At 48.5% G+C, this 24,711-nt stretch overlaps 1 protein-coding gene across 6 annotated transcripts; it reads left to right on the top strand.

The window, feature by feature from the left end:
- The first annotated feature begins 1,178 nt into the window (after positions 1–1,178).
- LOC120961035 (nuclear factor of activated T-cells 5-like) lies at positions 1,179–24,006 on the top strand. Of its 6 annotated transcripts, none has more exons than XM_049608594.1 (9): positions 1,179–1,841; positions 5,616–5,723; positions 6,733–6,980; positions 7,073–7,535; positions 14,679–15,448; positions 15,532–15,755; positions 16,857–17,343; positions 18,534–20,735; positions 20,815–24,006. In XM_049608594.1, exons 3-9 carry the CDS (start codon positions 6,770–6,772, stop codon positions 20,817–20,819), a joined length of 4,362 nt encoding a protein of 1,453 aa, XP_049464551.1. In that variant the 5' UTR covers positions 1,179–1,841; positions 5,616–5,723; positions 6,733–6,769; the 3' UTR covers positions 20,820–24,006. The 6 variants fall into 6 exon arrangements, with proteins under 6 accessions (XP_049464551.1, XP_049464555.1, XP_049464554.1 ...); XM_049608598.1 differs by having other exon boundaries at positions 18,537–20,735; XM_049608597.1 differs by having other exon boundaries at positions 6,737–6,980.
- Positions 24,007–24,711: the final 705 nt, after the last annotated feature.

Raw genomic sequence — 24,711 nt, forward strand, 5'->3', positions numbered from 1 at the left:
AAACTGCTCCTTCCGTTAGATCAGGGGTCTCCAAACCACGGCCCGCGGGCCGCATGCGGCCCGTGGCAACTTTGTGAAGGTTAAAATAAATAGTTAATTATTGTAACTATGTTTAAAGAAAATGTTATTGTTGCTTTTTAGAGACGTAAACCAAGCTTAAATAATAGAAAGCTGTAGGAGTTTTGTACATTATGCTAGTATTTTCTTATAAAGACGGAATTGAAACGTTCGTATTAGAAACAGACAACGGAAAAATGGCCCTCAACACCATTATATGTAAGGCAATGCGGCCCGCGAACTGAAAAGTTTGGAGACCCCTGCGTTAGATGATTAACGAGCTAGGATGGCTGCTTAGTTGATAGTTCCCCTTCCCTTGAATTTCGATAGCTCCCTGCGTTGGAATTCTTAGTGAAATAACAGAAATGGATTGATTTTGACTGATAATAATACAGGCGTCCCCTCGAGTAACGACGATTCGCAGATACGACGATTTTGGTTTTGACAGTTAAAAATTTTCACTGAGAATAAATTTATGATTTTTTTAAATTTCTTGCTGATAATCGTTGAGAAAGCTTGGGGAAGCTACCCGATTTTGAATATCTATACCGTGTAAACGGCTTTTGGAGTCAAATTAATTCATTATCGAACATGGTTTTAAATGAAAAAATGCGATATCATAGATTTCGACTCTTCAACTTCGCGTGTTCATTTTATATTCACAGATATTCGACTTACGCCTCGCTTTGGGACATTTTGTCTGGCCCAAATACAGTCGTATCTCGGGGGACACCTGTACATTTCATTCTTCATTACTAGTGATGGGTAAAGTTGGCAACAATCCGGAGTCGACTCCAATCCAACTCCGAAAATTTTGGAACCGACTCCGGAAGGTAGGTCCGCCCAGCAATATCCGGGGTCGTTCGGAGTCGTCCAGGATCATTTGGAGTTGTTAGGAATCGTTCGGAGTCCGAGTCGTCTGAAGTCGTCCGGAGTCGTTCGGAGTCGTCCGGGGATGTTTGGAGCCGTGTAGAATGATTGTTGACCGGGCCATGTCACACCGACGTGCTCTATCGTGAGCAGGACAACAAGAGAGAGGTTTTTCGGTGTGTCTGGCTGCGGCCTGAGCGTGCAGGTCGTTACGCCTATTAGAATAAGAAGAAGAGGAATTGAAGACACAAAATATGGACACTCAGACAGAGCACATTCGCCCACTGTGCATTACAGAAGCACACAAAGCGCCGCAGCTGATGGCATGGTGGTGTGGGTGATGAAGCCTGTTAATCGTGTATATGCACACCCACACAGGCACTTCCATACGCCCACCTACACAGTGTGCTAGAAGTGTTGGACGGGTAGAAAGTGTTTCTAAAAAAAACAAAAACAACCTAACATCCACTCCCTTTGCGAAAATTATATGAAAAATTAAAAAAAAGGGATTTCCCCAAACCGCGATTGTCGCACAGGAGATGTCAAAAGTGAGAAGGAGATGGCGATAATAGCTCCATTGCGCTCCAACTCAATTGAAAAATGACGAGCAAATTATCCTCCAAACGCACACCATCACATCACACACACGCATATGCAGTTGTTTTTGTGGGCACATCTTGCCTATTCACACGGTGGGACAACTGTCAAATCGTTTTATCTCTATCATTCGCTCTCCGTCTCGCTCCCAAACTTTCACATGTGCGTACAGCGGGGTGCGTGCGTGCGTGTGTGCGTGAGAGGGATGAGTGCTAAAGGGCGAATGCGGCCGCTGCAACGCGGCTGCTTATCGAAAACAGTAGCAGCAGCAGCAGCAGTCGATCGAGAGCAGCACACAACGCCAGAACGCGGCTGAGGTAAACGGCGCCCTATTTCACGTGATCCGGTGTGTGAGTGGTCGGTCCGGCGGCACGCACAGCAAAACAAACGAAACACGCGAGCGTGCACAACAAAAGCAAGTGAAACACACACGCGTAAATATTGTGCGCAGGGTGTAACAGTGCTCGTGAGGGATGGGGGGATTGTGGCAAAGGGGGTGGGTGCTTGTGTTGAACAGTGAACCCCATTTCACACACACACACACACACACACACACACACACACACACACACACACATCCACATAAGCCACAGAGCGAATGAGATGTGTTACAGTGGCTCCGTCACTACACAACCACAGAAAAGTGTGATTTGTTAGTTTATTAGTGTCAATGTTGCTTACCAAAACAAAAGCATCCTACCGTTCGGTTTGTTTGTTTATCAAATTTGCGTGTGGATGTGTAGGTGTGTGGGTGTGTGGGTGTGTCTGCAATAGTGGAAATCGGTACAACAACAAAAAAAAAAACAAAAATCAACCTCAAAATCCTTCTTCCCGGCACTTTTCCGGCGATCCGTGGGCTCCCCCTTGCGGGGGACAATCAGATGCTTTGACAGCTGCCCACAAGCCAGTAGTAGGGGTAGGGGGAAGAGGCAAACATACATTTAGCCATTAGAAAGCAATTTCGCTCACAGCAGGTAAAAGTGAAACCGTTGTTCTTCTAACGGGTGTGTGGAAGTACACACCGAATTTGGTCGCAGCACAAGTGCAAATGCGATTTCCGGTTTATCGCTCGCGCGCGCTCCCGTGTGTGTGTAGGTTGGTTTCCCTGTTTTGTTTACCTGTTGCTTCTGTTGTAGCATGTTGCCCGTCCCGGCGTGTTCTTGGCGAAACCAGCCGCCCATTCGGTGCGGTTGGCCAGGGATCGTCAGACCCTTTGGCTACGAAAGCGCGTTTGAAGAAATTGTGTAAATTTGTTGTGCTGAAGCTAGGGTTTGTCATTACTGGGAAAATTGCATTCCAAAGTGAATTTCGAATATACAAAAGAACGTCATGACAAAGAGAGCGATAGAACGAGAGCAATAGGGAGAGAGAGAGATAGAGATAGAGAGAGATAGAGAGAGATAGAGAGAGATAGAGATAGAGAGAGATAGAGAGAGATAGAGAGATATAAAGAGATATAGAGAGATATAGAGAGATATAGAGAGATATAGAGAGAGATAGAGAGAGATAGAGAGAGAGAGATAGAAATAGAGAGATATAGCTAGTGAGAAAGAGATAAACAGAGAGAATTTAGATAAAATGAGAAAGAGAGAGAACGAGAAACATAGAGAGATAAAGAGAACGAGAGAGATAGAGATAGAAAAAGAAAGATAGAGATAGAGAGAGAGAGAAAGATAGAGAAAGAAATAGAGATAGAGATAGAGATAGAGAGAAAGAGAGACATAGAGATAGAGATAGAGATAGAGAATGAAAGAGAGAGATAGAGAAAAAGATCGAAAGAGAGAGATAGAGATAGAGAGCTGTATAGAGAGATAGAGAGAGATATAGAGAGATATAGAGAGATAAAGATAGAGATAGAGAGATATAGAGAGGTAGAGAGATAGAGAAAAATAGAGAGAGATAGAGAGAGACAGAGAGAGACAGAAAGAGTCAGAAAGAGTCAGAAGGAGTCAGAAAGAGAGACAGAGAGAGACAGAGAGAGATAGAAGGAGACAGAGGGAGACAGAGAGAGACAGAGAGAGACAGAGAGAGACAGAGAGAGACAGAGAGGGACAGAGAGAGACAGAGAGAGACAGAGAGAGAGACAGATAGAGACAGAGAGAGACAGAGAGAGAGAGAGAGAGAGAGAGAGAAAGAGAGAAATCGAAAGTTTTTTTTCATTGTTTCGAATCCTTCATTTCTACTTAATTTTTTACACATTTTCGCGAAAAGTGCCTAAGGGCTGAGGATCTGCAAGCAGTTGAGCGGTGGCTGATTTTGGTATTTCAATCAAATAATAAAGGTTTGCTCTGTTTTTTTTAAAGACAATTTCATACATACTCTAATTTGTACAAGCTGCAACTGCTTGTTGTAAAGTCCAATAAGTGCAATTTGACGTCGGCCGATTTTATTGCGAACTATTTATTAGTCGAGCGCCATGAGGCTCCTGTCTGTACTTTGGTTTTGTGCTAGATTTATAATATTCATATTTTGAAATTTATTTCATACACACAACATACATAACATATCATGCTTTAAGGTTTTAAAACTTCTGTTGAAATATTTTAATCCACGCTCACTCTTACCGCCTTTACTGTTTTGCTATATCCTGTTATTTTCAACACCATCGGTTGCAGTTAGTATCCGTTACTTGCCGACCCCTGGCGAGGGATAAAAAATATGCTGCGTGTTGCTAAATTTTATCTGCAATTTGCTGCTGTGCAGTTGTGCCTTTTGCCTTTCGCCTGTCTTCCCCTCTCTCTCTCTCTCTTTCTCTCTCTTTTGCATTTCGTTGTTCTTCAAGAATGTTCTCCGAGGCGAGAACCGATCGCATCATCGCATCGAAATTCAGCAACACCCTAGCGTCTTACAAACATAATTTAATGCATGCACAAACGACCTGGTTCCTACCTCATCCCGGGTGAATCTAGCGTATAGGTGAAACTATTCGCGGAATGCAATGCTGGCCATTAAAAATGTGCCCGGGCGGCGTGGCCGATGTCGTTATTTACACGATTTTATCCCCCTGGTGCACTAATGGAGTCGTGTTTGCGTAATGTTAATTACCCTGTTTTCGACCGTTACTGTTGTGCCCATTGCAATGTAATGCCCTGCAGCTGGGCGCATTTTAGGCGCTACATTTCATTAATATATTATTTGTGGGTGTGTGTTTGTCGTCGAATCTTTTCAAGCCCATCGGGCACAAGAGAGAGAGAGAGAGAGAGAGAGAGAGAGTGCGTTTTGTTCAAATTGCTTCTAATGGATGTAACATGCAAGAAATGAAATGAAATTAACAAATATCCAACCTCGTCCGGGGTTTTGGTTGGAAATCTAACGATACCAATCAGCACACGATCGACCAAAAAAGCACCATCTAAAAATAAGAAATTAGTATAATCAATCACAGGAGCCAATAATTCACACGTTTATTATTAGACGTCGCTCGTCCCAGAGCTCGCGACACCCAATTTAATCGATTATCTTTGATAATCTTTCAACACACACACGGGCATACACACTGTTTGCTGTCGAGGCCTTGGGGTGTGTTAATTTGATTTGCCATGCCATTTCCATGTGCGTAAGATTTTTCGTGGATCGCTGGTATGGTGTGGCTCCTCTGCAACGGCCCTTGCCCGAGCTCCTGTGTGTGTGTGTGTGTGTGTGTATGCATGTGTTTTGCTTGCTTTTTTCCTTCCTTTTCTGTACATCCGCCCATCGGAAGGTTCGTTTGCTCTTGTTTCCATGCGCCTTCTTGTGCGGGGACCCGGCACGTGTGGGGAAGGCAGTGGCAAGGTTAAGCCCGAGGGGGGGGGGGGGGGGGGATCTATTTACGGGGCGAGAGACGCAACCCAACCAACCCACCGGCACACGGGGACTATCGGGCCAGGATATTCGCGTCGCTTCGACACCAGACTAGACCATACCTGTTGCTTTCGGGCGCACGAGAAAGCGAGAAAGAAAGCGAGGTTTGTGGGGGGGGGACAAAATGTTGATGTGCCTGCTCTGTGTACCGACCGTTTCGCATTTTTCCTGCTCTCTGTACAGCACAACTTAGACTCAATAGATTGTTTGTTTTGTTCCAATTTCATGCCCACCACTACTCATCGGTGCAGAAAGTGAGAAAGAAAGCAGCCGAACAGAATCTCATTGACTGCCGTGAGCTGCGGGAACCGCTGGAACCACCGGAGAATGAGCTGCCCGCTGCAACAGTAACGCATTGGGTAAGTTTCTTTTGAAGCTAGCCTCTAGCAGCACTGTGGGTGTGTGGCCCCTTTGCCGGTAGGGCGCTCTCAACTCTCAAACAGTACGTCTGGGAACCCGCCCAACAATCAACTCCTCAATCGCGCTCGCGCTCTCTGCGTCAATCTCCTATCAACCGAACGGCAATGTCAAGACTTGTGCTAAAAAAAAAAAACGAGCAGCAAAATGAAAGTAAAACCCCAGCCGAATTAAGTGTCGGTACATGTGGGGCTAAACAAAACATTCCCACTCCCCTGGAGTGCATTCGTCGGCTAAGGGCTGATGTCGGCTTTCCGCTAGAGTGTTTCGTTCGATTTGTGTATGAGCAACAGCAACATCTCATGCGTTAAATTCTTTGATGGTAACGCTTACTGGAGCAAGAGAGTTTTCTCTATAGCATGCACATCTGTGAATACATCTTAAATATGATTATTTTTGATCCGGAATAAATTTTATCGATTTTTTTTCTTTCAATTTTAAGTATCACTGTAGATAAAATATGTAATTTTGAATTTAATGTTTCAACGGACTCTTCAAAAAGAAACACCTGTTGCTACTGTACGCTTGTAAGCAGCATACGATTCGCATGGCTGAGTAGTGCTGTGGTTAAGCCGGCGGTTGTAATACACCACAGATCCATTGGTTCAAATCCACCTGCTGCTTGGGAGGGAAGTCTTTTTAATCCGTACAATTTAAAGTCACTAATGTGTTTCGACATCCTCTTCCTACACAACGTGTTTCTGTGCTATCAAGAAAGAAAAGTAGAATATATATGTGAGTGTGTTTTTTAAACCTCTCTGCAATCAAAAAACCCCACCAAAAAAACCTGCAACTACAACCAACCGCGCGCGGGCGCCCCATATCCTCCCAAAAACAAACCCACAACTTTCACCATAATCAGAACAATATTAGCTGGAAGTGTGTGTCCTTCCGTCGTGTGGTTGTTAATAAGTTCCAAAATATTAATTCACCTTCCAAAACACAACACAGACAGACAGAGGACGACGAAAGATTGACAAACACACATATGGATGCGGCGGCAAACAAACGTGGCCGGGGCAAGGGCACGCGCTCGACGGGGCGAACAGTGGCCGCTGCCGTTGTCGTTGGTGGTGGTGCTGCTGCTAACTCCGGGACAAACTCACCCATCGTCGTCTCCCCGTCGGTGGTAACGCTGGAGCGACGTTCGACCTTACCAATACCGAGTATTACTGGCAACAGCAGCAGCACGGTCCTCGGTAAGTTAACCTTTTTTTTTTACACCAAGTCCTCTTCTCGTAGCAAAATGTAGGGTAGCTATAATCCTAGTCCTGTGTCTTTCCCGCCCCAGGAGTGGCAGCCAACAACGCGACCGCCACCGCTTCTACCACCACCACCACCGCCAGCGCGCCTAGCATACAGCGCAAGCTGCTGCGGCTGGCCGGCAAACGGCACACGGGCAAAGGGGTCAGTCTCGGTGCGACGACCAGCAAGCTGGCCTGCAGCAGCCGCACGCATCTCGTGCGGAAGGCGCTGCCCGTGTCGGGCGCGGTGGTCGGCAGCGTGGCCGACCGGTTGCATCACCGGCACGGCGGTGTCGTACCGCCCATCATCAGCACGGCGACGGCGAACCGGAGCAGTGCGAACGAGGCCAAGCTCGGCAAGCACCACCATCCGCTGCCGCACCAGCAGAACGGGTACGTGGCGGCGGCGGGCAGCAGCTACGCCCCGATCGTGCCGTACGGGCCGCCCGGTTTGCTGGACGGAGCGGAGACCCATCAAGCTGGTGTTGCGGCTGTCGCCGCCAGTACAAGGTAGGTGCGGTATTGCTAGGTCGTACTTACTTCCCCTAATGATAACACGACCCCATGCGGGAAGAAGCGTCCATTGACGTGTTTGAGCATGTGCATGTGGAAGGCGGAAGACGACACCTGTGCTGCGTGAATCAGATCACCAGATGGGTGGATGATTTCAGCTCGACGAAGATTGACGCACTCTCGGGCTCGGGCCCTGCAGTTCCATTCCTGCACGAGCAGTGCGAGCAGGCCTGGTCAGCGACGTCCTCCGTCACTTTTCGGACGAGCATTTTCGGTGGGTAGTTGTCTAAACAGACGCGCGCGATCTTATCGGTGCGGTCTCTTGGTGTACCTCCCTGGCGATAAGGCGGGTTGTGCGCTCGGAACAGATGTCTTTAGCAATCTTCAGCGCACCAGATATACATTCCTTTCGTTTTCGCTCTCTCTCTCTCTCTCGCTCTATCTCGCGGATGTCATAAGCGAAGACACATATGGCGTAAGCGCCCTGGCGGGTTCCACAATTGAGTTGGGCGATAAGAAAAAAAAAGATGCGATACCCGGGACGGGAATGAAACTCGGTGGTGTGGAGGGACACCACACACACACACACACACACACACACACACACACACACACACACACACACACACACACACACACACACACACACACACACACACACACACACACACACACACACACACACACACACACACACACACACACACACACACACACACACACACACACACACACACACACACACACACACACACACACACACACACACACACACATATGTAGCGGGCTGCTGGAAGAAAACATTTGTGATAGCTTCGAACGCACAGAAGGGAAGAGGCCTATTTGGACATCTCTTGGTGTCTTGTTTAGTGATGGGCCATACGACTACACACTCTACGGGGTCGATTCAGACCCGTTGGGTGTATGTGTGTGTGTGTGTGTGTGTGTGTGTGTGTGCAACTTAAAGTCCTCTAAAGTAGTTAAACATTTGCGTATTGGAATCGTACATGATTTGCAGGTGACTGACTACAGAGAGCCTACCGAACTCGTATGAACCCGTTCAAGGTTGAGATAAGAGGTAGAGAGAATACGTCACGCTTTGCAGTGAGTTGAATCAAAGCATTCGAGTGGCTAATAGAGAACCAGACATCAAGAGCATGTGGGAGTTAAAGAAGAGTCTAAAGAACCGTAAAGCCAAAACTCTTCGTGCTAAGTTGAAGCTTCTTTTTCGATTTTAGTGATCTTGTTCGGACTAACCTACTCCTATTATACATTAAATCCTACAAAAACTTTTGAACTCATAATAACCTGCTCTAACTCCAATTTGAAAAGAGCGTTTACACAACTATCAGTGAGTTGAAATATGAAACGTAAACGTGCCAGGACTATGAATCATAAACTCACTCTTTTTCGGTTCAGTTCGCTCTGAGTGAGGTCGGAGGTTTGTCAAGAGTTTTGGGAGTGAGTTTTAATTACATACGAATGAGTCACTAGCAGAGCGGGAGTGGATGAGGTCCGTAGAAACAAAAACAATCCAAAGAGTCATTTTAAACTCTCGACGACTCCGATTCGATAGGTTTCGCCCATCACTTCGCTCACGTTCCCAGTTCCAATAGTGGTTGGAATAGTGTGTCCCCCTCCCCCAGGCAGCCAGATGACGACAGCAATGTGTGTACTATTTATTCATACATGATTTAGTGTCTTATCGACCCCGGGCAGTGAGTTGATGATGAATCAATAATTTATTCACTCTGCCGAAGGTGCGATAGACACCGATGCCGGAGACAAGCTTCGTCAGGAATTCCCTCGTGACGAAGCTTGCGCACACACACACACACGCGCTTGGTCTAGAATGGCGGTAACCCCTTGTTACCTGCGCACCTGCACTGGTTGCAGTCGGTGACGTCGCCAGACAGGCGCCTACTTCAATGCTATTTCCTGCTGCCGCTTGGGTGACTCGGTTAGTAGTGGGCGCGCAGAAGCCGGCTGACATGCAGTACCTACCCTGGTACCGTGTACAAGAAGCTGTGCGGATTTCCCGTGCTTGCCTGCGGGGTTTTTTCCTTCTTCGTCCGATTCGCCGAACTGCTCGCTTGCAACCCGGGAAGGGAATCTCGGATATCCAAAACCAAATCCCAACGGACGGGATGGAAGGCAAGAGAAGGCCCGATGATAATGAAGCGCTGCAGTTCCAGCTAATGTCAGACTCGGCGTGCTATCCTATCATTGAGAGTGGGCGGTGTGTACATCCGCGAAAGCATAAGTGCACCTGTTCGCGTGCAAAAAAAAAACGGGCGGAGAAGTCAGTCCGTACGTGATTTATAGGGCACTCGTTGGGTCCGTTGTTTCCAGGGTGGTGCTCGACAGTCCCAGACAGTACCCGGGCAATCAGTCCTCCCAACCGCCGAGCCGAGATGATTCACCCGGTTCGGGGCCCGTATCTTGCGGTGTTTGCGCCCAGATTAGGGAAGTAATTTATCAGCACCGAGGCTCAGAACAAATCCGAGGTGTTGGGCATTTTGTTCGAGCATCGGAGCGACTCTTCTGCGAAAATCTAGTAGCAACCCGCGGTGTTCCTTTGACCCCACGGTTTCCCTGGTGGAGTAGGGCGGAGCATCCTCCACTTCGGTCGGTCGTGCGCTTTGCAGTGCACTTCCGTCCTCGCGTCTCTCACCCTTCGTCCAATCGGCTGCCCGGTCCAGATGGGTGATCTCGGACATTCGTCGTCACCAGCCGAGACATCGGCACAATCGTGACTCGACAAAACAACACCCCCGGCAAACAGGGAGGAACGATAGAACGTGAGCAGTGCTGTAGATGCCTTCCGCCACAGAGAATTAGCGAGTGAGAGAGAGAGAGAGCACGAGACGCCGTAGTTTGAAGGTGTAGTTCGTGGTCGTCGGTCCCACGATGTGCGAGTGATAGTGGAGCGTTGCTGCCGGGACAAGATCGATTAGTACATCTTGGAGGGGATAGCTTCTCGTCTTTTTGATCTCCGGCCCGGGCGCTCGGACCTGTCAGTCTTGTTTACGCCGCCCGACCGTCAACAGCGCGGCACTACACTTCCGCGCGATCGGCGATCTCCGGTAGTACGCAGCGACGTCAAGATCGTTGCATTTGAGAGGGCGCACGCGCCCGCCTTCAACACGAATGCACAAGTGGACAAGCAGGAACAGGAATTGGATTGCCTGAGGGCCTCTTTCTGCTGGTACATTTCGGGTTTGTAGTAAAAATCAAAGTCCTCCCGTTTGGAGTGTAGACAACAAAGATGCCTCGGGCGTTACGGTGTGCAAACCTGTGCAAACTCCAGCTCTATACTGAAACGAAGCGTGTGTAGTGTAACACCGTTATTGTAGCCTCTTTTTGCATTTGGTAAGAAGTCAGTGTTTTGGAGTGTTTGAAACAAGTGCGTTTTGGAAGTTGGCCGGTGCCAGAAGTTGCTTGCTACAGGCGACGAGCGAGTCCGCGAGGCACCAATCAACCGCTTTGTTTCCCGACTGGAGGTGGAAGACGGGCGACGAAGAAGCAAAGGTAAATATACTCATCAGCCGTGTCAGGTTTTTGCCTTCTGATCGTGTAGAAACGCGCCCACCCGGGCGCACTTGCGCGATGCGCCCGAGCAAGGTCACTCTCGGTACCACATGTTGCAGCAGGGGCAGGGGGGGGTGGGGGAGTGAATACATTTTTGGCAACGTCCACCAACGCTACACGGGGCGTCTCTTACGACGACGGTTGATGCAATGCAATATCTATTTCCAGTCCGCAAGCGCGCCCTTGGGATCACTGCAGTGTAGTCCTCCCAGCGCGTTAGCACTTTCGGCCCAAGTTTAGGCCCTTCCAAGTATTACGACTCCGAGTTGGGAGAGTTTTATGGCAGGGCATCGGTCGCTATTGTTGCGTTTGCCAAATCGGCCCAACAGCACCGTTCGGGCGTGCGACACGCTCTGCGTTACTTGTTTTGTGCACACAACGCGCACCACACTGTTGTTCCCCTCGCCGGAGTGAGGTCTTGCTGACACTGTCCGCGTTTACGCGGCTCGGTGCAGGAATCCGGTACCGCTCACCGGCGCGCGATGTGTTGATCGAGTTTCTAGAGCATGTCTAGAAGTTCGATACATACCACAACCTCCCGTACCCCCCCCCCCTCCCCTCCGCGGGTGCGTTTTGCACGAAGATATCGCGCGGCCGGGCGCACGAGCGCATCGCATCGGTCCCCTTGGCGCGGTGTTGAATATTTATTTACGATTTCAAAACGCTCTCCACCATAAAGCGTACGGTTTGAGGAAGTGGTACATGGCCCCCAAGGCACCACATTGCCGCCACCACAACGGGTTTTGCAAAATTCTGAATGAGATAGATCTTGGCTGATTTTCTCAGAATGATTAACGGCGACTTAATTGCGGTCGCGACCGAGACACGCACAGCAAAAACCCGGTTTCTCCCACATCGGTATGTCTGTGTGTATGTGTTGGGATTTGTATAACGCGTCTGGCGTACATGAGGCGCACCGAGTCATTACATGAGATGTAACTATCACTCGACCTTCCCGCCCGCCCAGCACCAGGCTGTGGATGATCCATCCCTTCTTCCCTGCTAAACAATTTCATGGGGTGGTGGTGGTGGATGGCGACGACTGGACACGCGTCCATTCAATGTAATAAGCATTGGAGCACGGGCGGGGTTTGGTTTGTCGCGCACGGGCTTTGCATGTTGGATGCGTTTTCGGATTCGGCAGCAACATATGCAAACCGCCGTCCTCTAGGGCTTTCCAATTTCTCCTTTTCTTTTCGGTTTACCTTCACCTTTACCACAGTTCGTCTGCAGGTGCGTGTGTCGCCTAGGGCGCTTTCGTTTTTGCTTGCTTTGGCGCAGCGGTACGCAGCGACGGTACTGCACTGGCCTTATTGTGTGTGTTTATTATTTTTTTTAATGTACGCTGTACTGCAACAATTTGGTAGGGCCGTAAATTGATGCTATCATATAAAGACGCAATCATATCGCAGCGGCAGCGCACTAATCTGGCCTGCGTGCTCGATCGTTTACGGAACCGGAGGAGCTAAAAATAACGCCTGTACAGTGGTGCACAAAACGTTCGCAATTGGAAATCACAAACGTTTCAAACGATAATTAAATAAATAACATTAAGGTTGTTTTACCCATCTAATTAATCATCAGTCAAATCAAATCAATATTAATTTTTATATTCTCATAACGAGTTTAATCCGTTCCAATGACCCATTCGTTATGCAAAAAGCTCGTTATGCGGGAGGCTCTCTTTCATAAAATTTGTATTAAAAGTGAAATTATTGGTTCCAGGCCAAGAATAGTGTAGGTATATGGGGATTATATTCATCACAACCATACGGAACACCTCCAAGGGGCAACAGTATTCTCGGTACAGTATTCTTCAATTCTCAGTACCGAAATTCTCGTCTTCAAGAGCAAGTAAATCTAGAATGCATGCAAGAACATATCTATCAATATACCTCACAGTTGTGAAACAAACGATTCCTAGGGAGGTACACTACACACTAAAATCCACATTCTGTCCACTTCCACTTCCACTATCTGATCTGAAAAGACTTATCTGGACCTAGAGTGATTGCGTCCATGGCCCAACCCAGCAATTTTCAGCATTTTTGTATGTTTTCGTGAATTTGGACTGACAGCAGGTGTGAATATGTCACCTCTCTTACACTTTACCTCCACACTCTTATACTTGCCTCTTTTGAGAAAAGGTTGATATTTAACGATTCTTAGCATTGAAACACTCGGAATGATCACGATTTCTTATCGGAAACAAAAATGAAATTGCTCGTTATGCGAGATTTTACTCGTTAAGAGGGGTATTCGTAGAGCATTTAGATTTGCTCGTTATGCGAAAAATTCATTATAAGGGGTACGCGATATGATTGGGTTCCACTGTACATAGATTTATCTTTTTTTTTATTCAGGAGGAATGGTCCGAAAAGGACGTATTTATTTTTACCTTATTTCACTTTAAATTGTGCATTCTGACGACACAACTATTGGTACCAAGTTTCTGTACTTAATCGGTAATGACGGTAATGAACGGTGGTAATCGGTAGTCACGGATAATTATTTTTACGTGATCTTTTCAACCGTATGCTTCAATCCTATCCGGCCACTAGTTACGTGTAGCTGCTTGTTGCACAGTATCTTGCCACATTCTGGAACTATTTATTTTGAACATTCTCGTTGCTATTTGGCATCTTGATCCTTAAAAACACAAGCACAAGGGCTTGCTTTCAACCCTTTCAAAACTTCCACAAACCATCAAAGATTCTAAATGGTAAACCGACCAGCCCGAAACATTCGTTCCAGGCTTTTTTAAAATAGATTTTACCCAAGCATTTACTATTATTGTTTGAGCCGCAGTTGAAAACGCTTGCAGATGGTTTTCCAATCGTATTTTAAGTTTTCTCGTTCTAACGGCGTATAACCCCGTGTGTGTCCAAGTGCACGATGGACGATATTTTTGTGTGCATTGATTGTTTCCCATCTGTGCACGATAGGGTACACGCTCATGGTCAGGACAAGCTGCCAAAAATGTACTAGCATGTGGTGTTTGTTTTATTATTAAGAGAAGAGTTTCTGAGACTCGACTGTGGATGCACTTGGACGCTGTTGAATGTTACAATACTTTCATATGTCGTTTGTTTTTGTTGGCCAATGTTGTTTCTCGAGGAATCGTGAGCAGTTTATTCACTTTGAAGGATTTTGAAGGTATTATTGTCTCTTCACATTTCTCATTCCAAACACGTTACAGGCTTGCCATGAATAGTTATGAGGTGATTTTGATTGGTTCATCCATGTAAATTACTATAAAAGCACAAGATCTTTCTTCGGTTCATTGTAGATTTGAACGCATAACGGGCGTCTCGTTAAGCCATGCATTTAATGGCTGCACCACGCGGCTAGTCTCGAAGCAGATATGTTAATTGAGCATATACATGATAACGAAGGAGAAAGTATTGAAATATTTGAAATCTTTGGCTAAATGTACTAAAATATGTCACAATAAATCATACTGTTACATAAGACTTATTGTATGTATTTGCAATTGTTTTGTTCCACACCGTACCTAATATATCTATCGACTCCCTCGGTTCTCCACAGAATGGTTGCCACGTCCGTGTCTCCGCTGTCGCCGCAGACCCTATCGCCCTCGACCGGATCCTCCTCGCCGTCCACGATCTCGCCGGGCGTGTCGCTTGCCGCCTCCCCGCTGGCCAGCTGCACCGGCCGGCAGAATGCACCGGCCGGGGGAGGTGCGCGCACGGCCAACAGCAACAGGGGGGCAACCGCATCGTCCGTACCGTTCCGGATGGCGCCCGGCACCGACGGTAGCTTCTCGGTCGCGGGCGTCCCGCCCGCCCTCATCAGCTCGCGCGACGGCAAGATACAGCTGCAGATAGTGACGCAGCCGGAGCAGCAGCACCGGGCTCGCTACCAGACGGAGGGGTCGCGCGGCGCGGTGAAGGACCGCAGCGGCAACGGCTTTCCAGTGGTGCGGCTGGTCGGCTACAACAAACCGGCCGCGCTGCTGGTGTACATCGGGTCGGACGTGGGCCGGCCAACGCCGCACATCTTCTACCAGGCGTGCAAGGTGTCGGGCAAAAACTCGACCCCGTGCGTGGAGCGCATCCTGGAGGGCACCAAGTACATCGAGGTGCAGCTGAAGCCGGAAAACAACATGACCGTCACGTGCGACTGCGTGGGCATACTGAAGGAGCGGAACGTCGACGTGGAGTACCGGTTTCCCGACCAGACGGCGTCCCGCACGAAGAAAAAGTCCACCCGCTGCCGGATGGTGTTCCGCACCACCATTACCGGGGAGGACGGGGCGACCGAGACGCTGCAGGTGTCGTCGCATCAAATCATCTGCAGTGAGTATAGGCGGGCGAGCCGTGTAACTTGGGGCGATAGAATCACTACTGTAACATTTTCAATTCCCATCTGCCCTAAACAGCGCAACCACCGGGCGTGCCGGAAATACTGAAAAAATCCCTCATCTCCTGCCCGGTCGAGGGCGGTCTGGAGCTGTTCATCATAGGCAAAAACTTCCTCAAGGATACGCGCGTCGTCTTCCATCGGCCGAAGGCGGTGCCCGCACACTCGGCATTTACGCGCACGGCAGCTGCCGGTGCGGCCTGGGAGCATGCGGTCGCTCCCGACAAGGAGCATCTGAATCAGGTAGGTCGGGACGGGCCTGAACAGTTTGATTCAGCTTCAACTCTTTCATCTTTCGTGCCGGGGGAATTGCTTCACAAACGGATGGGTCCCAAGTTGGCACGAGCGAAGAGTGGAAATTAGCTGAATGGGGAGGAAAGTCCAGTGGTTGAATTCAGTGCTGCAAAATGTCACTGTCATTGTCATAAACAATTCTGTCTGAAACAAAATCCATGGCAGCGTCATTGTGAAAATCAAAGGTGATGATCAGTTGGTGTAACAATACATGCTTGGTGACATTTTAGCAACCAACGCTTGGTTAGTCACTATGTCATGCCTTTTTTTTACTGTCATCAGTTCTGCAAACTGTCACTGACATAGTCATGACAAATTCTGGCTGAAACAAAATCATGTATCTACGGTTATGATCACGGGTGAGACTCAAACAGTTGGTGCGATCATCACAGGCTTGGTAACATCTTGTGGAACTCTTGGTCAGTCACTTGGTCGCGACATTTTCAGTCGGTGATCATCACGATAATCATGGGAGATATGTGTGGCGTATCGAAAATGTCACGACCAAGTGAGTGACCAAGAGCTGGGTGTTACAAAAAATGTCATCAAGCATGTGATTGGTCCACCAACTGTTTGAGTGTCATCTCTGATCATCTCAGTTGTGTACGTGAGCTGATTTGAGCTTCGTTTCAGTCATGAGTGTTGGTGACTGAAACAGTGACAGTTGGCAGCACTGTTCACAGCGAGAAATAGTCATGATTATGCTGGCAACGGCATTAAGCTCAGCTTGTCAGTCAGAGACTCAAGCACTCGGTTCTCGCGCTCGGCACATCATGACGCACTTTCATTGAGTGTCAGCAATGAACATGTTCATTGTTTTCGGTGGTGATCGTCACGTGATGCTCATGACATTTTCCCTGCACTGGTTCTCGAAGAGTGCTTTAACTCTTCGCGTCGGCAAGCAGCAGCACACTCACCGTGGATTAATCATCCCTCTTAGAGAGTGTGCTCAAACCAAATCATTGTAACTCACACTCACTCTCAATTAACTCACGCAAGTTCTAATATTTTGTTGTTTTCCGTTTCGGCCACCTCTCGCCAATCTGCCAGGTTCATCTCATCTGCAAGGTGCCACCGTACGAGCGGCAGGACATAACCGAGCCGGTCACGATCAAGCTGTACATCCTGTCCAGTGGCAAGAAGAGCGAAACGCATGACTTTATCTACACGCCGAAAGGTGAGCATACGGCGCTCAGTGCCGCGACCACGGTGGCTACCATCCCGGGGCGCCGCAACCGTTTAGGTACGGCCGTTGGCCAGCAGCAGCAGCAGCAGCAGCAGCCGCCGCCGCCGCAACACCAGCAACAGCAGCCGCCACCAACGTCGCACAACTATTTTAGCGAGCTGGCCGGCCTCGGCAACAATGGGGCCGGGGTGCAGAACGGTGGCAACGTTACCGCCGTGCCGAACGTTGACGGTGCTGCGCTGGCCAATGCGATCAATGCGATCGCGGCCACGGCCGCCGGCATGGGCGAGCTGCCCGGCCCGAACGGAGCTGCTGGCGGTCGCTTTATCTGCAACGGCAACCGGACGGAAGGTATACTACTACTACTACTGCTACTACTGGGTTGCCTGTCGGCGGCACCGCGTCGGTTGGTGGTGGTGGGATGAAGTGGTAGTGCTACGGGTATGGGAGGCAGGGAGGGACATTAGCTGTGTGCTGGATTGTTTGGCAGGGGCAGCTCTGCATCGTTCGCCGAACAATCCCGGCAGAATATTTTAACAACAACATTTTAAAACGCATCCTAACCCTAATGCTAAGCGCACGCGGAAGCGATTTGTGAGCCTTGAATGGGGGTGGTAGGAACTGTTCAAGCCCATTGGTGCAAACTACGCCTCGGTGAAGGTAAAAAGAGGATGCAATCACTACGTTTTGACAACCCTGTTTAGTTTTTGTTTACCTTCCTTACCTTGTTCTGTTCGTTTTGATCGTCTTAGATGCTCTCTTTCTTACTCTCTGTAAACAAAACTAGACGGAATGTTCGGATTTAGTAGTCGTGGATGTAGGCCTTTATGCTAAGCTTTGCATCTTTGGTTGGTTTTCCGTGTACAAATGGGCCACGACTCGCCCTTGCTCCAGTAGTAGTTGTTGGTCATATATTTCTACAGGGTGTGTCCGTTTATGAGTATTGTTAGCTTGATTTTTGGCGATGTTATTAGTTTACGGATCACTCCCTTAGCGCGCAGTAGCACTGCTGCGAGTAGCTTTAGTAGTACGTTGCCATTTAGCCAAAATCGTCTGTTTTATCGTTCGCTTAGTAGGATTTTAGAAACATCAGCCTAGACTGATTTACCTTTTGTTTTGCTTACAAACCATACGATATGATTTAGTCATCTAAAAATACGACAAAACAACTAGAAAACACACACACACACACGCATACACAAACATATCGTGTTGACTGTGGAGGGTTGGACGCTGGATCGTGTGTTAGTATGTGTGTGTATCGGTGTAGTTCGTCATTATAATTTGCCATGTGTTTCGTAGTAGTGTTGTTAGTGTCGTTGTCGTAGCGCCAATAATGTACGGCTCTCTCGCGGTTTGCGATTGCTTGCTAGCTTCTTTGCAAGAATGCGTTTTGGATGAAGCATATTTCATTAGTCTCGTATCGCTATTAAGTATCTAGAGACACGGTTTAAGCGTTTAGTTTCCTACATCTCGATAAAGACTTTTCATTGTACTTGTCCTGCTCTCTTCTGTGTCCTTTTCGGGCGTTCCCTTTCCAGCAGCCGTGTCGCCGTTCGACGAGCCAGCGAACGTGCACGCCAGCCGGCCAATGTTTCTGCGCACCTCGACGCCGCTCGAGATCGAGGCGAAGGGCATGATGCCGCCGCCGATCAACGTGCTGCCGACCGGAAGTATTATCCCGCCCCAGTGCCACCCGGGCGTGCTGTCGCTGCCCTCGCCCAACCAGCCGATCCAGCCGGCGGTGGACGTGTTCAAGCCGGAGCTGGTCGAGCCGGAGTGCAGCCGCAGCCACATGGCGGACGAGGAGTCGCTCGACCAGTTCGCGGTGAAGGCTTCGCTGGCCCGGTTCGGTGCGTCGGTCGAGAACTCGCTGGACGGCATCCTGTTCGCACCGGTCCCGGCCGAGCCGAGCATACTGTACCGGCGGCGCAGCGTCCGGCAGCCGAGCATGGAGATGGAAGACAGCTGCTCGAACATGTCGCTGCTGGCGAACGACAGCCGCATGATAGACCTACCGAGCGCTGGCGGTGCAGCGGCAGCAGCAGCAGCCGGCGGTGGTGGTAGTAGCGGGGGCGGGTCGCTGTCGATCGGGTCGCACTTCGACACGGTGATGAACATTGCCACGCTGACGTCCTTCTGCGGCAGCCTGCCGGTGGCACCGATGGAAACGAACTACATGGGCGGGGAGCCGCTGGGCACGGCCAAGCCGCCGCCCCTGCCGGTCGACTGCGACATCAAGAGCATCATCAAAACGGAGCCGCAGACGCCGCACGCCTCGACGACGCCGGTCAACATGCAGCTGGACCAGTTGCTGGCAGCTTCCGGCGTGTGCAGCGACGCGATTGCCACGCAGATCGAGGCGGAATGTTTGCTGCAGCAGCAACAGCAGCAGCAGCAACAACAACAACAACAACAACAACAACAACAACAACAGCAGCAGCAGCAACAACAGCAGCAGCAGGAACAGCAACAACAGCAGCAACAACAACAACAGCAACAACAACAGCAACAACAGCAGCAGCAACAACAGCAGCAGCAACAACAGCAGCAGCAACAGCAGCAACAACAACAGCAGCAGCAACAACAACAACAACAACAACAGCAGCAACAGCAGCAGGAACAACACCAGCAACAACAGCAACAGCAGCAGCAGCAGCAACAACAACAACAACTCCATCAACAAACTCAACAACAGCAACAACAACAATTGCAGCAGCAACAACAACAACTGCATCAACAAACTCAACAACAACAGCAACAACAACAACAACAACAACAGCTGCAGCAACAGCATCAACAAACTCAACAACAACAGCAGCAACAACTGCAGCAGCAAACACTGTTAGAGCTGTCGAGTATGGCCACTGTTAGCGATGCTGCAGCCGTACAGAGCATGCTGCAGCAGCAGGATGTGCTACTTCCGCCAACCACCGTCACCGGCAGCCCAACAACATCGATAATGCAGCAACAGCAACAACAGCAAGAGCAACATCAACAACAACTGCAACAGCAGCAGCAACAATTGCAACAACATCAGCAGCATCAGTTGCAACAACAACAACAGCAACAACAACAGCATCAATTGCAACAACTACAACAACAGCAACTCCAACAACAACAACTGCAGCAACAACAATTGCAACAGCAACAACAACTACAGCAACAGCAGCAACAGCAGCAGCAGCAACAACAACAACTGCATCAACAGCAGCAACAACAACAACGGTTGCAGCAGCAAGAACAGCAACTACACCATCACTTGCAACAGCTGCAACAGCAGCATGAACAGCAGCAGCAACAACAACAACAACAGGTGTTGGCGGAAAAAATGGACGTCGGTATGGTCGGCGGACCGGTGGCCGTGTGCGACGCCCTGCTCATGGACACCCAGCTCCCAACCCAGCAGCCGATGGACACCTCGGCACCGCTGCCGATCGCCTCCCCACCCACGGTGGTCGGCACGCTGGGCGTGGTGCAGCTGGGCGGGCGCGGTGTCGTCGGCAACGGGGTGCCGCCGGAGGTACCGGTACCGGTGGTGCAGCCGGTCAGCGCCGTGCCGGCGGTCGGTGTGGCCCGCCCGCTCGAGGTGGTCGTCGAACCGGCCATACCGATGGACTCGATCGGGCTCCATCCGTCCCAGGAGTCGCTGGCGGAGGAGTCGCGCGCCCTCGCGTCGGAGCTGACCGCCATGACCGAGACCGAGCTGATGAACTACATCTGCCCGAGCGCGTTCGATGCCGGTAGGTAGCTGGCGAGGCTTGTCCGCCCACTGTTTTGTGCGGTTTTGCTAACTTTCCCTTTGCTTCTTTTGTTTTGTAGTGTAACGCCCAACTATCATGCACCGGCAGCAGTGGCCACCAAGGAGTTAGGAATAAAAAAAATCAAAAGTAGGACAACAGCCGCGCATCTAGAGCTCTAGCGGCGGGAGTGTAGATGTCAAGCAGCGCGTATTGCATATACCAAACCGTTTACGTTTAAGAGTGTAGTTTGTACAATCCATGCTTCATGGAGAGAGAGAGAGAGAGAGAGAGAAATGTTTTACTCGCGAGACAAACCTACCGCTCCAGCAGCAGTTACAGTTAAAGTTATTCTAGTAGTAGTTACTCTCCAACGCCAAAACACGGGCACAGCGCAATTCTCCTGCGCGAAATCCAATGCGGACGCTACAAGCGCTCCGAGGCACGCCTTGACCGGGGCTTTTCGGTTCGGTTTCGGCCGCAGCCGCAGCCGGTTACGGTCGCAACCTAGTTGCGCAGTTCCTAGCGGCGGCCGATGAGGGCTGAGGGAAGGTGGCCACACGTGTACGCGTACCAATCTTATGTTTTTTTTTGCCATATTTAGTTCTCTCTGGACGCGATGCGGGAAGAGCGCGCGGAATACAACAGTATATTAGCACACACCTACTACATGCCATAACTGAGGATTGTTTGCGGAAAGCAGGTGGTAGAATGGGACAGTGGGACACGTAGTACGTGCAATGCGCAATGCATGGAAATAACAAAAAACGCACAAGTATTTTTCACCATTCTAGTGAAACCACGCACATTGTAGGCTCACATTCATTTTCAAACTAGTTGTACTCAATTTTATTCCTAATAACTAAACTCGTACACACACACACACACACAGCACCGTTTCACTAACGTGCACATAAAACAGCCCTACGCATTTGCTTCAAACGTAAACATACACACTAGCACTCACTTAGCGGTAAAGAGAGAGAGAGAGAGCCACAAAGAGGAGAACCGAGCAAAAGCAGCACGGGCCACTACAAAATTCGCCCGCAAAGCTAGGAAAGATGACAGAGGGACTAGGGCTTAAGGAGCATAATAAAAGTAACGAAACTCACCAGCCCCCAACAAGGGCCGGGTAAAGCAAAACCAAAGGTACACAAAACCACTTCACTGTGGACCGATAGGGCAGAGGGTAGAGCGGGCGCACAGAATGGTAATGAACAACACTTAACTGTTGCAACAATATGGCTGTTAATAGTTATGCTTAGTTTTTACAACGCTGGTTTAAGACACCCGCCGCATCGAATAGGGTACGCGTGCGGCCGTCCCGCGGCCGGGGTACGGGCAGCGTTCAGTAGCCAAAAAACGGGCGAGTGTTTTTCGCTTCGCGTGGCGCCTGTCACACTTCCGTTGCTCGTACAGTTACGTTAACTTTGACGTTTAAATTCGACCGTTAGTAGGATGCAATAGAAGAAGAAAGGGCAAGGGGCGCAGGGGGAGGGGAGGGGAATTATATTGTTAAACATTTAACATTAATACGCTAAGGGACCGTTGCTTTAGGGGCGGACCTTTCGTTTTCTGCTCTAGTGATGATTTGTGTTTCCAAAACAAAACAAAAAAACCCAAATCTGCCATATTCAGCTCAGTGAAATGGAATGTTAGCGTAGGCGAAGGAGAGTTGTGCAATTTGGGATAGACGTACCGAAACATACAGGAGGCTTTTACGTGTTCGGGAGCGCGAAACAAAAAAAAACCCCTTTAATACAGGACAGCAACAGGCGAACAACGAACATGAATCAGGCGCGGAAAACCGGAATGCGAATGAGATAGATTAGACAAAACCTGCAGACTGCCATGAGCCACTTTTTTGTTGTGTCGCGTAAGATTGTAGAGTAATAGCCGTGGCAGCCAAGGGGCAAGCCAGTTTGCCCCGCATTAAGTCAAACCGTCAAGTTAGTAAGCAGCAACAGTAGCACGTGCGCTAGCAGCGTCTGTAGGGTAAAAGATTTTATTTTCCAGTTGTTCTGTGTTTGCTATTATTGGGAGGAAAAGTGCACTGGTCCCGTAATTGTAATTGTAAGCATTTGAAAAAAAAAACGGATCGCAAGCTAACAAAGCATCGATCGTATAGCAGGAAAGCAACTATTGCCCGATTAACACCGGGCCGACTGGGTGCCAAGGTTTACTACACACTACACAACTGAAATGACTGACTCGAGGCACACGCGCAGCATGCAATCAATGGGTGCGGTAGGGGCACAGACACAGATCAAAGAAATCGAACCTTAGTGATGCAACACACCTCAACTAGTAACACACAAAATAGCATACAAAGCAGTGTAACAGTTTAGCTTCTTTGTGCTGCTTTAGTTCTCTTGGTTAAGTTAGAAAGGTTTAATCGTTAGTTTGATTAGGTTTAAAGTCAAGACAACAAAATCAAACAAAACTCTCAAACATTGTTTTTAGCAAGTATCCAAAGTGTGCTATTTGTTATGTTTTTTTTGTGTATTTTTTTTTAATAAGGATAGATTAGGAAGCACCGAAACGAGTTTAATGTCTCTGTCTCGAACACAAAGGCCGTTGCCGTGGCGTTGATTAGCTGGAAACACCTAATGGCAGATAGGTGCCAATCGAGTTTCCGGTCAGGCTATTTCATCACAACAGTCGTTAGCTATGTATGTTACAGGTTATGCAGGGAGGTTGTGGGAGAACATGAGGACTGGTGTTGGCTGGAATTAGAAGAAGAAAAAAAACTACCAGAAATGTAGAGCACAAGTTTAAGAAAAAAACTAAAACGATACATAACAAACAATCAAACAAACAAACAGGAACACAGCAACAGAGGAACTGACTTTACAAATCAAATCTAAAGAATAACCGTTTTTGTCGCGCTGTCTAAAAAAAGAAACAGAAAAGTTTACTCTACGAACACGAACCTTTTACAATCTTCCCCATGTCTTTTGCGATCTAGACGTGTTTTACGATGTTTCGGTCAGGTCTGCGAATCGGGCCGTACTCCTTTTCGATGCTTCTCCCCAAACATCTCGGAACATCCTGTTCTGCTGCATGTATTAGACGGTAAAATAGTTAAACTAAGTGTACGAACCGGGGAGCTTCAGCACTTCCCGGGGGGGAAACAACTGTGCGGAACGGAGCGCAAAGCGCAGCGGACGCTTTGGGAGCAGCCATCGGGCCCGGTCCAGTCCATACGTATCAAACAAACAATTCTTACTGTTACTGTTTACAATAAAGATTTATTTTGTTATCTTTTTTTCAACTATCTATTATATCCAACGAAACATACGGTGTTGTTCTAAATGTTCTAATAATTAGCAGTAGACGAAACGAGTCTTGGCGGCGCAGGCGCGTCCCCAAGTCAACTAACCAACGAACCATCTAAAAAACTAGATATGAATAGTGTGATGATGATTGTCTTAAGCTACGTGATATTTAAACTCTCAGTGAGACACGACAAATATTTCACCTGAACGAATCTTTGACAATCGAATCTATGATGGCAAATGTAGGGGAAGATTTTTGATTCCCAAGAATGTAAGAATCTCAGCAGAGTTGCTGTTCACGTTTGTGACATCAGCGACATGTCACAGGAAATCTATTCGGTATTAGTGTTGGGTAAATTTGATTCAGATTAATGAATCTGAATGAATTTTTGAAATGATCCAATGAGTCTGGAGCTAGGTTAGAATGATTCACGAATCTCAATGATTCAAGAACATCGAAATATTAATGAATTTAGAATTATTAATGAATCTCGAAAGATTCACGAATCTTTAAGGATTTATGAATCTCAAGGGCCTCAAATATCTCCCAAGATTCATAGAGCTTGAACTTCTTCTTATTGTTCTTCTTGACGTAACAACCTACGTGGTCATGCCAGCCTATACAGGCTTCTAAGACTTCTTGGCAAGAAACACACACCCGGATAGTTTGTTTTGCTACGGGTAAACGTCCCATGCGAAGC

The sequence above is a fragment of the Anopheles coluzzii genome, chromosome X (assembly GCF_943734685.1).
Source record: "Anopheles coluzzii chromosome X, AcolN3, whole genome shotgun sequence".
NCBI classification, from domain to species: Eukaryota; Metazoa; Arthropoda; class Insecta; order Diptera; family Culicidae; genus Anopheles; species Anopheles coluzzii.

Bases quoted from the DNA above. Each gene is read 5' to 3' on its own strand.
- LOC120961035 (XM_049608594.1), top strand. From the start codon at position 6,770: ATGGATGCGGCGGCAAACAAACGTGGCCGGGGCAAGGGCACGCGCTCG. The intron at 6,981-7,072 runs GTAAGTTAACCT...TTCCCGCCCCAG, and splicing joins CAGCAGCAGCACGGTCCTCG to GAGTGGCAGCCAACAACGCG. The intron at 15,449-15,531 runs GTGAGTATAGGC...TGCCCTAAACAG, and splicing joins GTCGCATCAAATCATCTGCA to CGCAACCACCGGGCGTGCCG.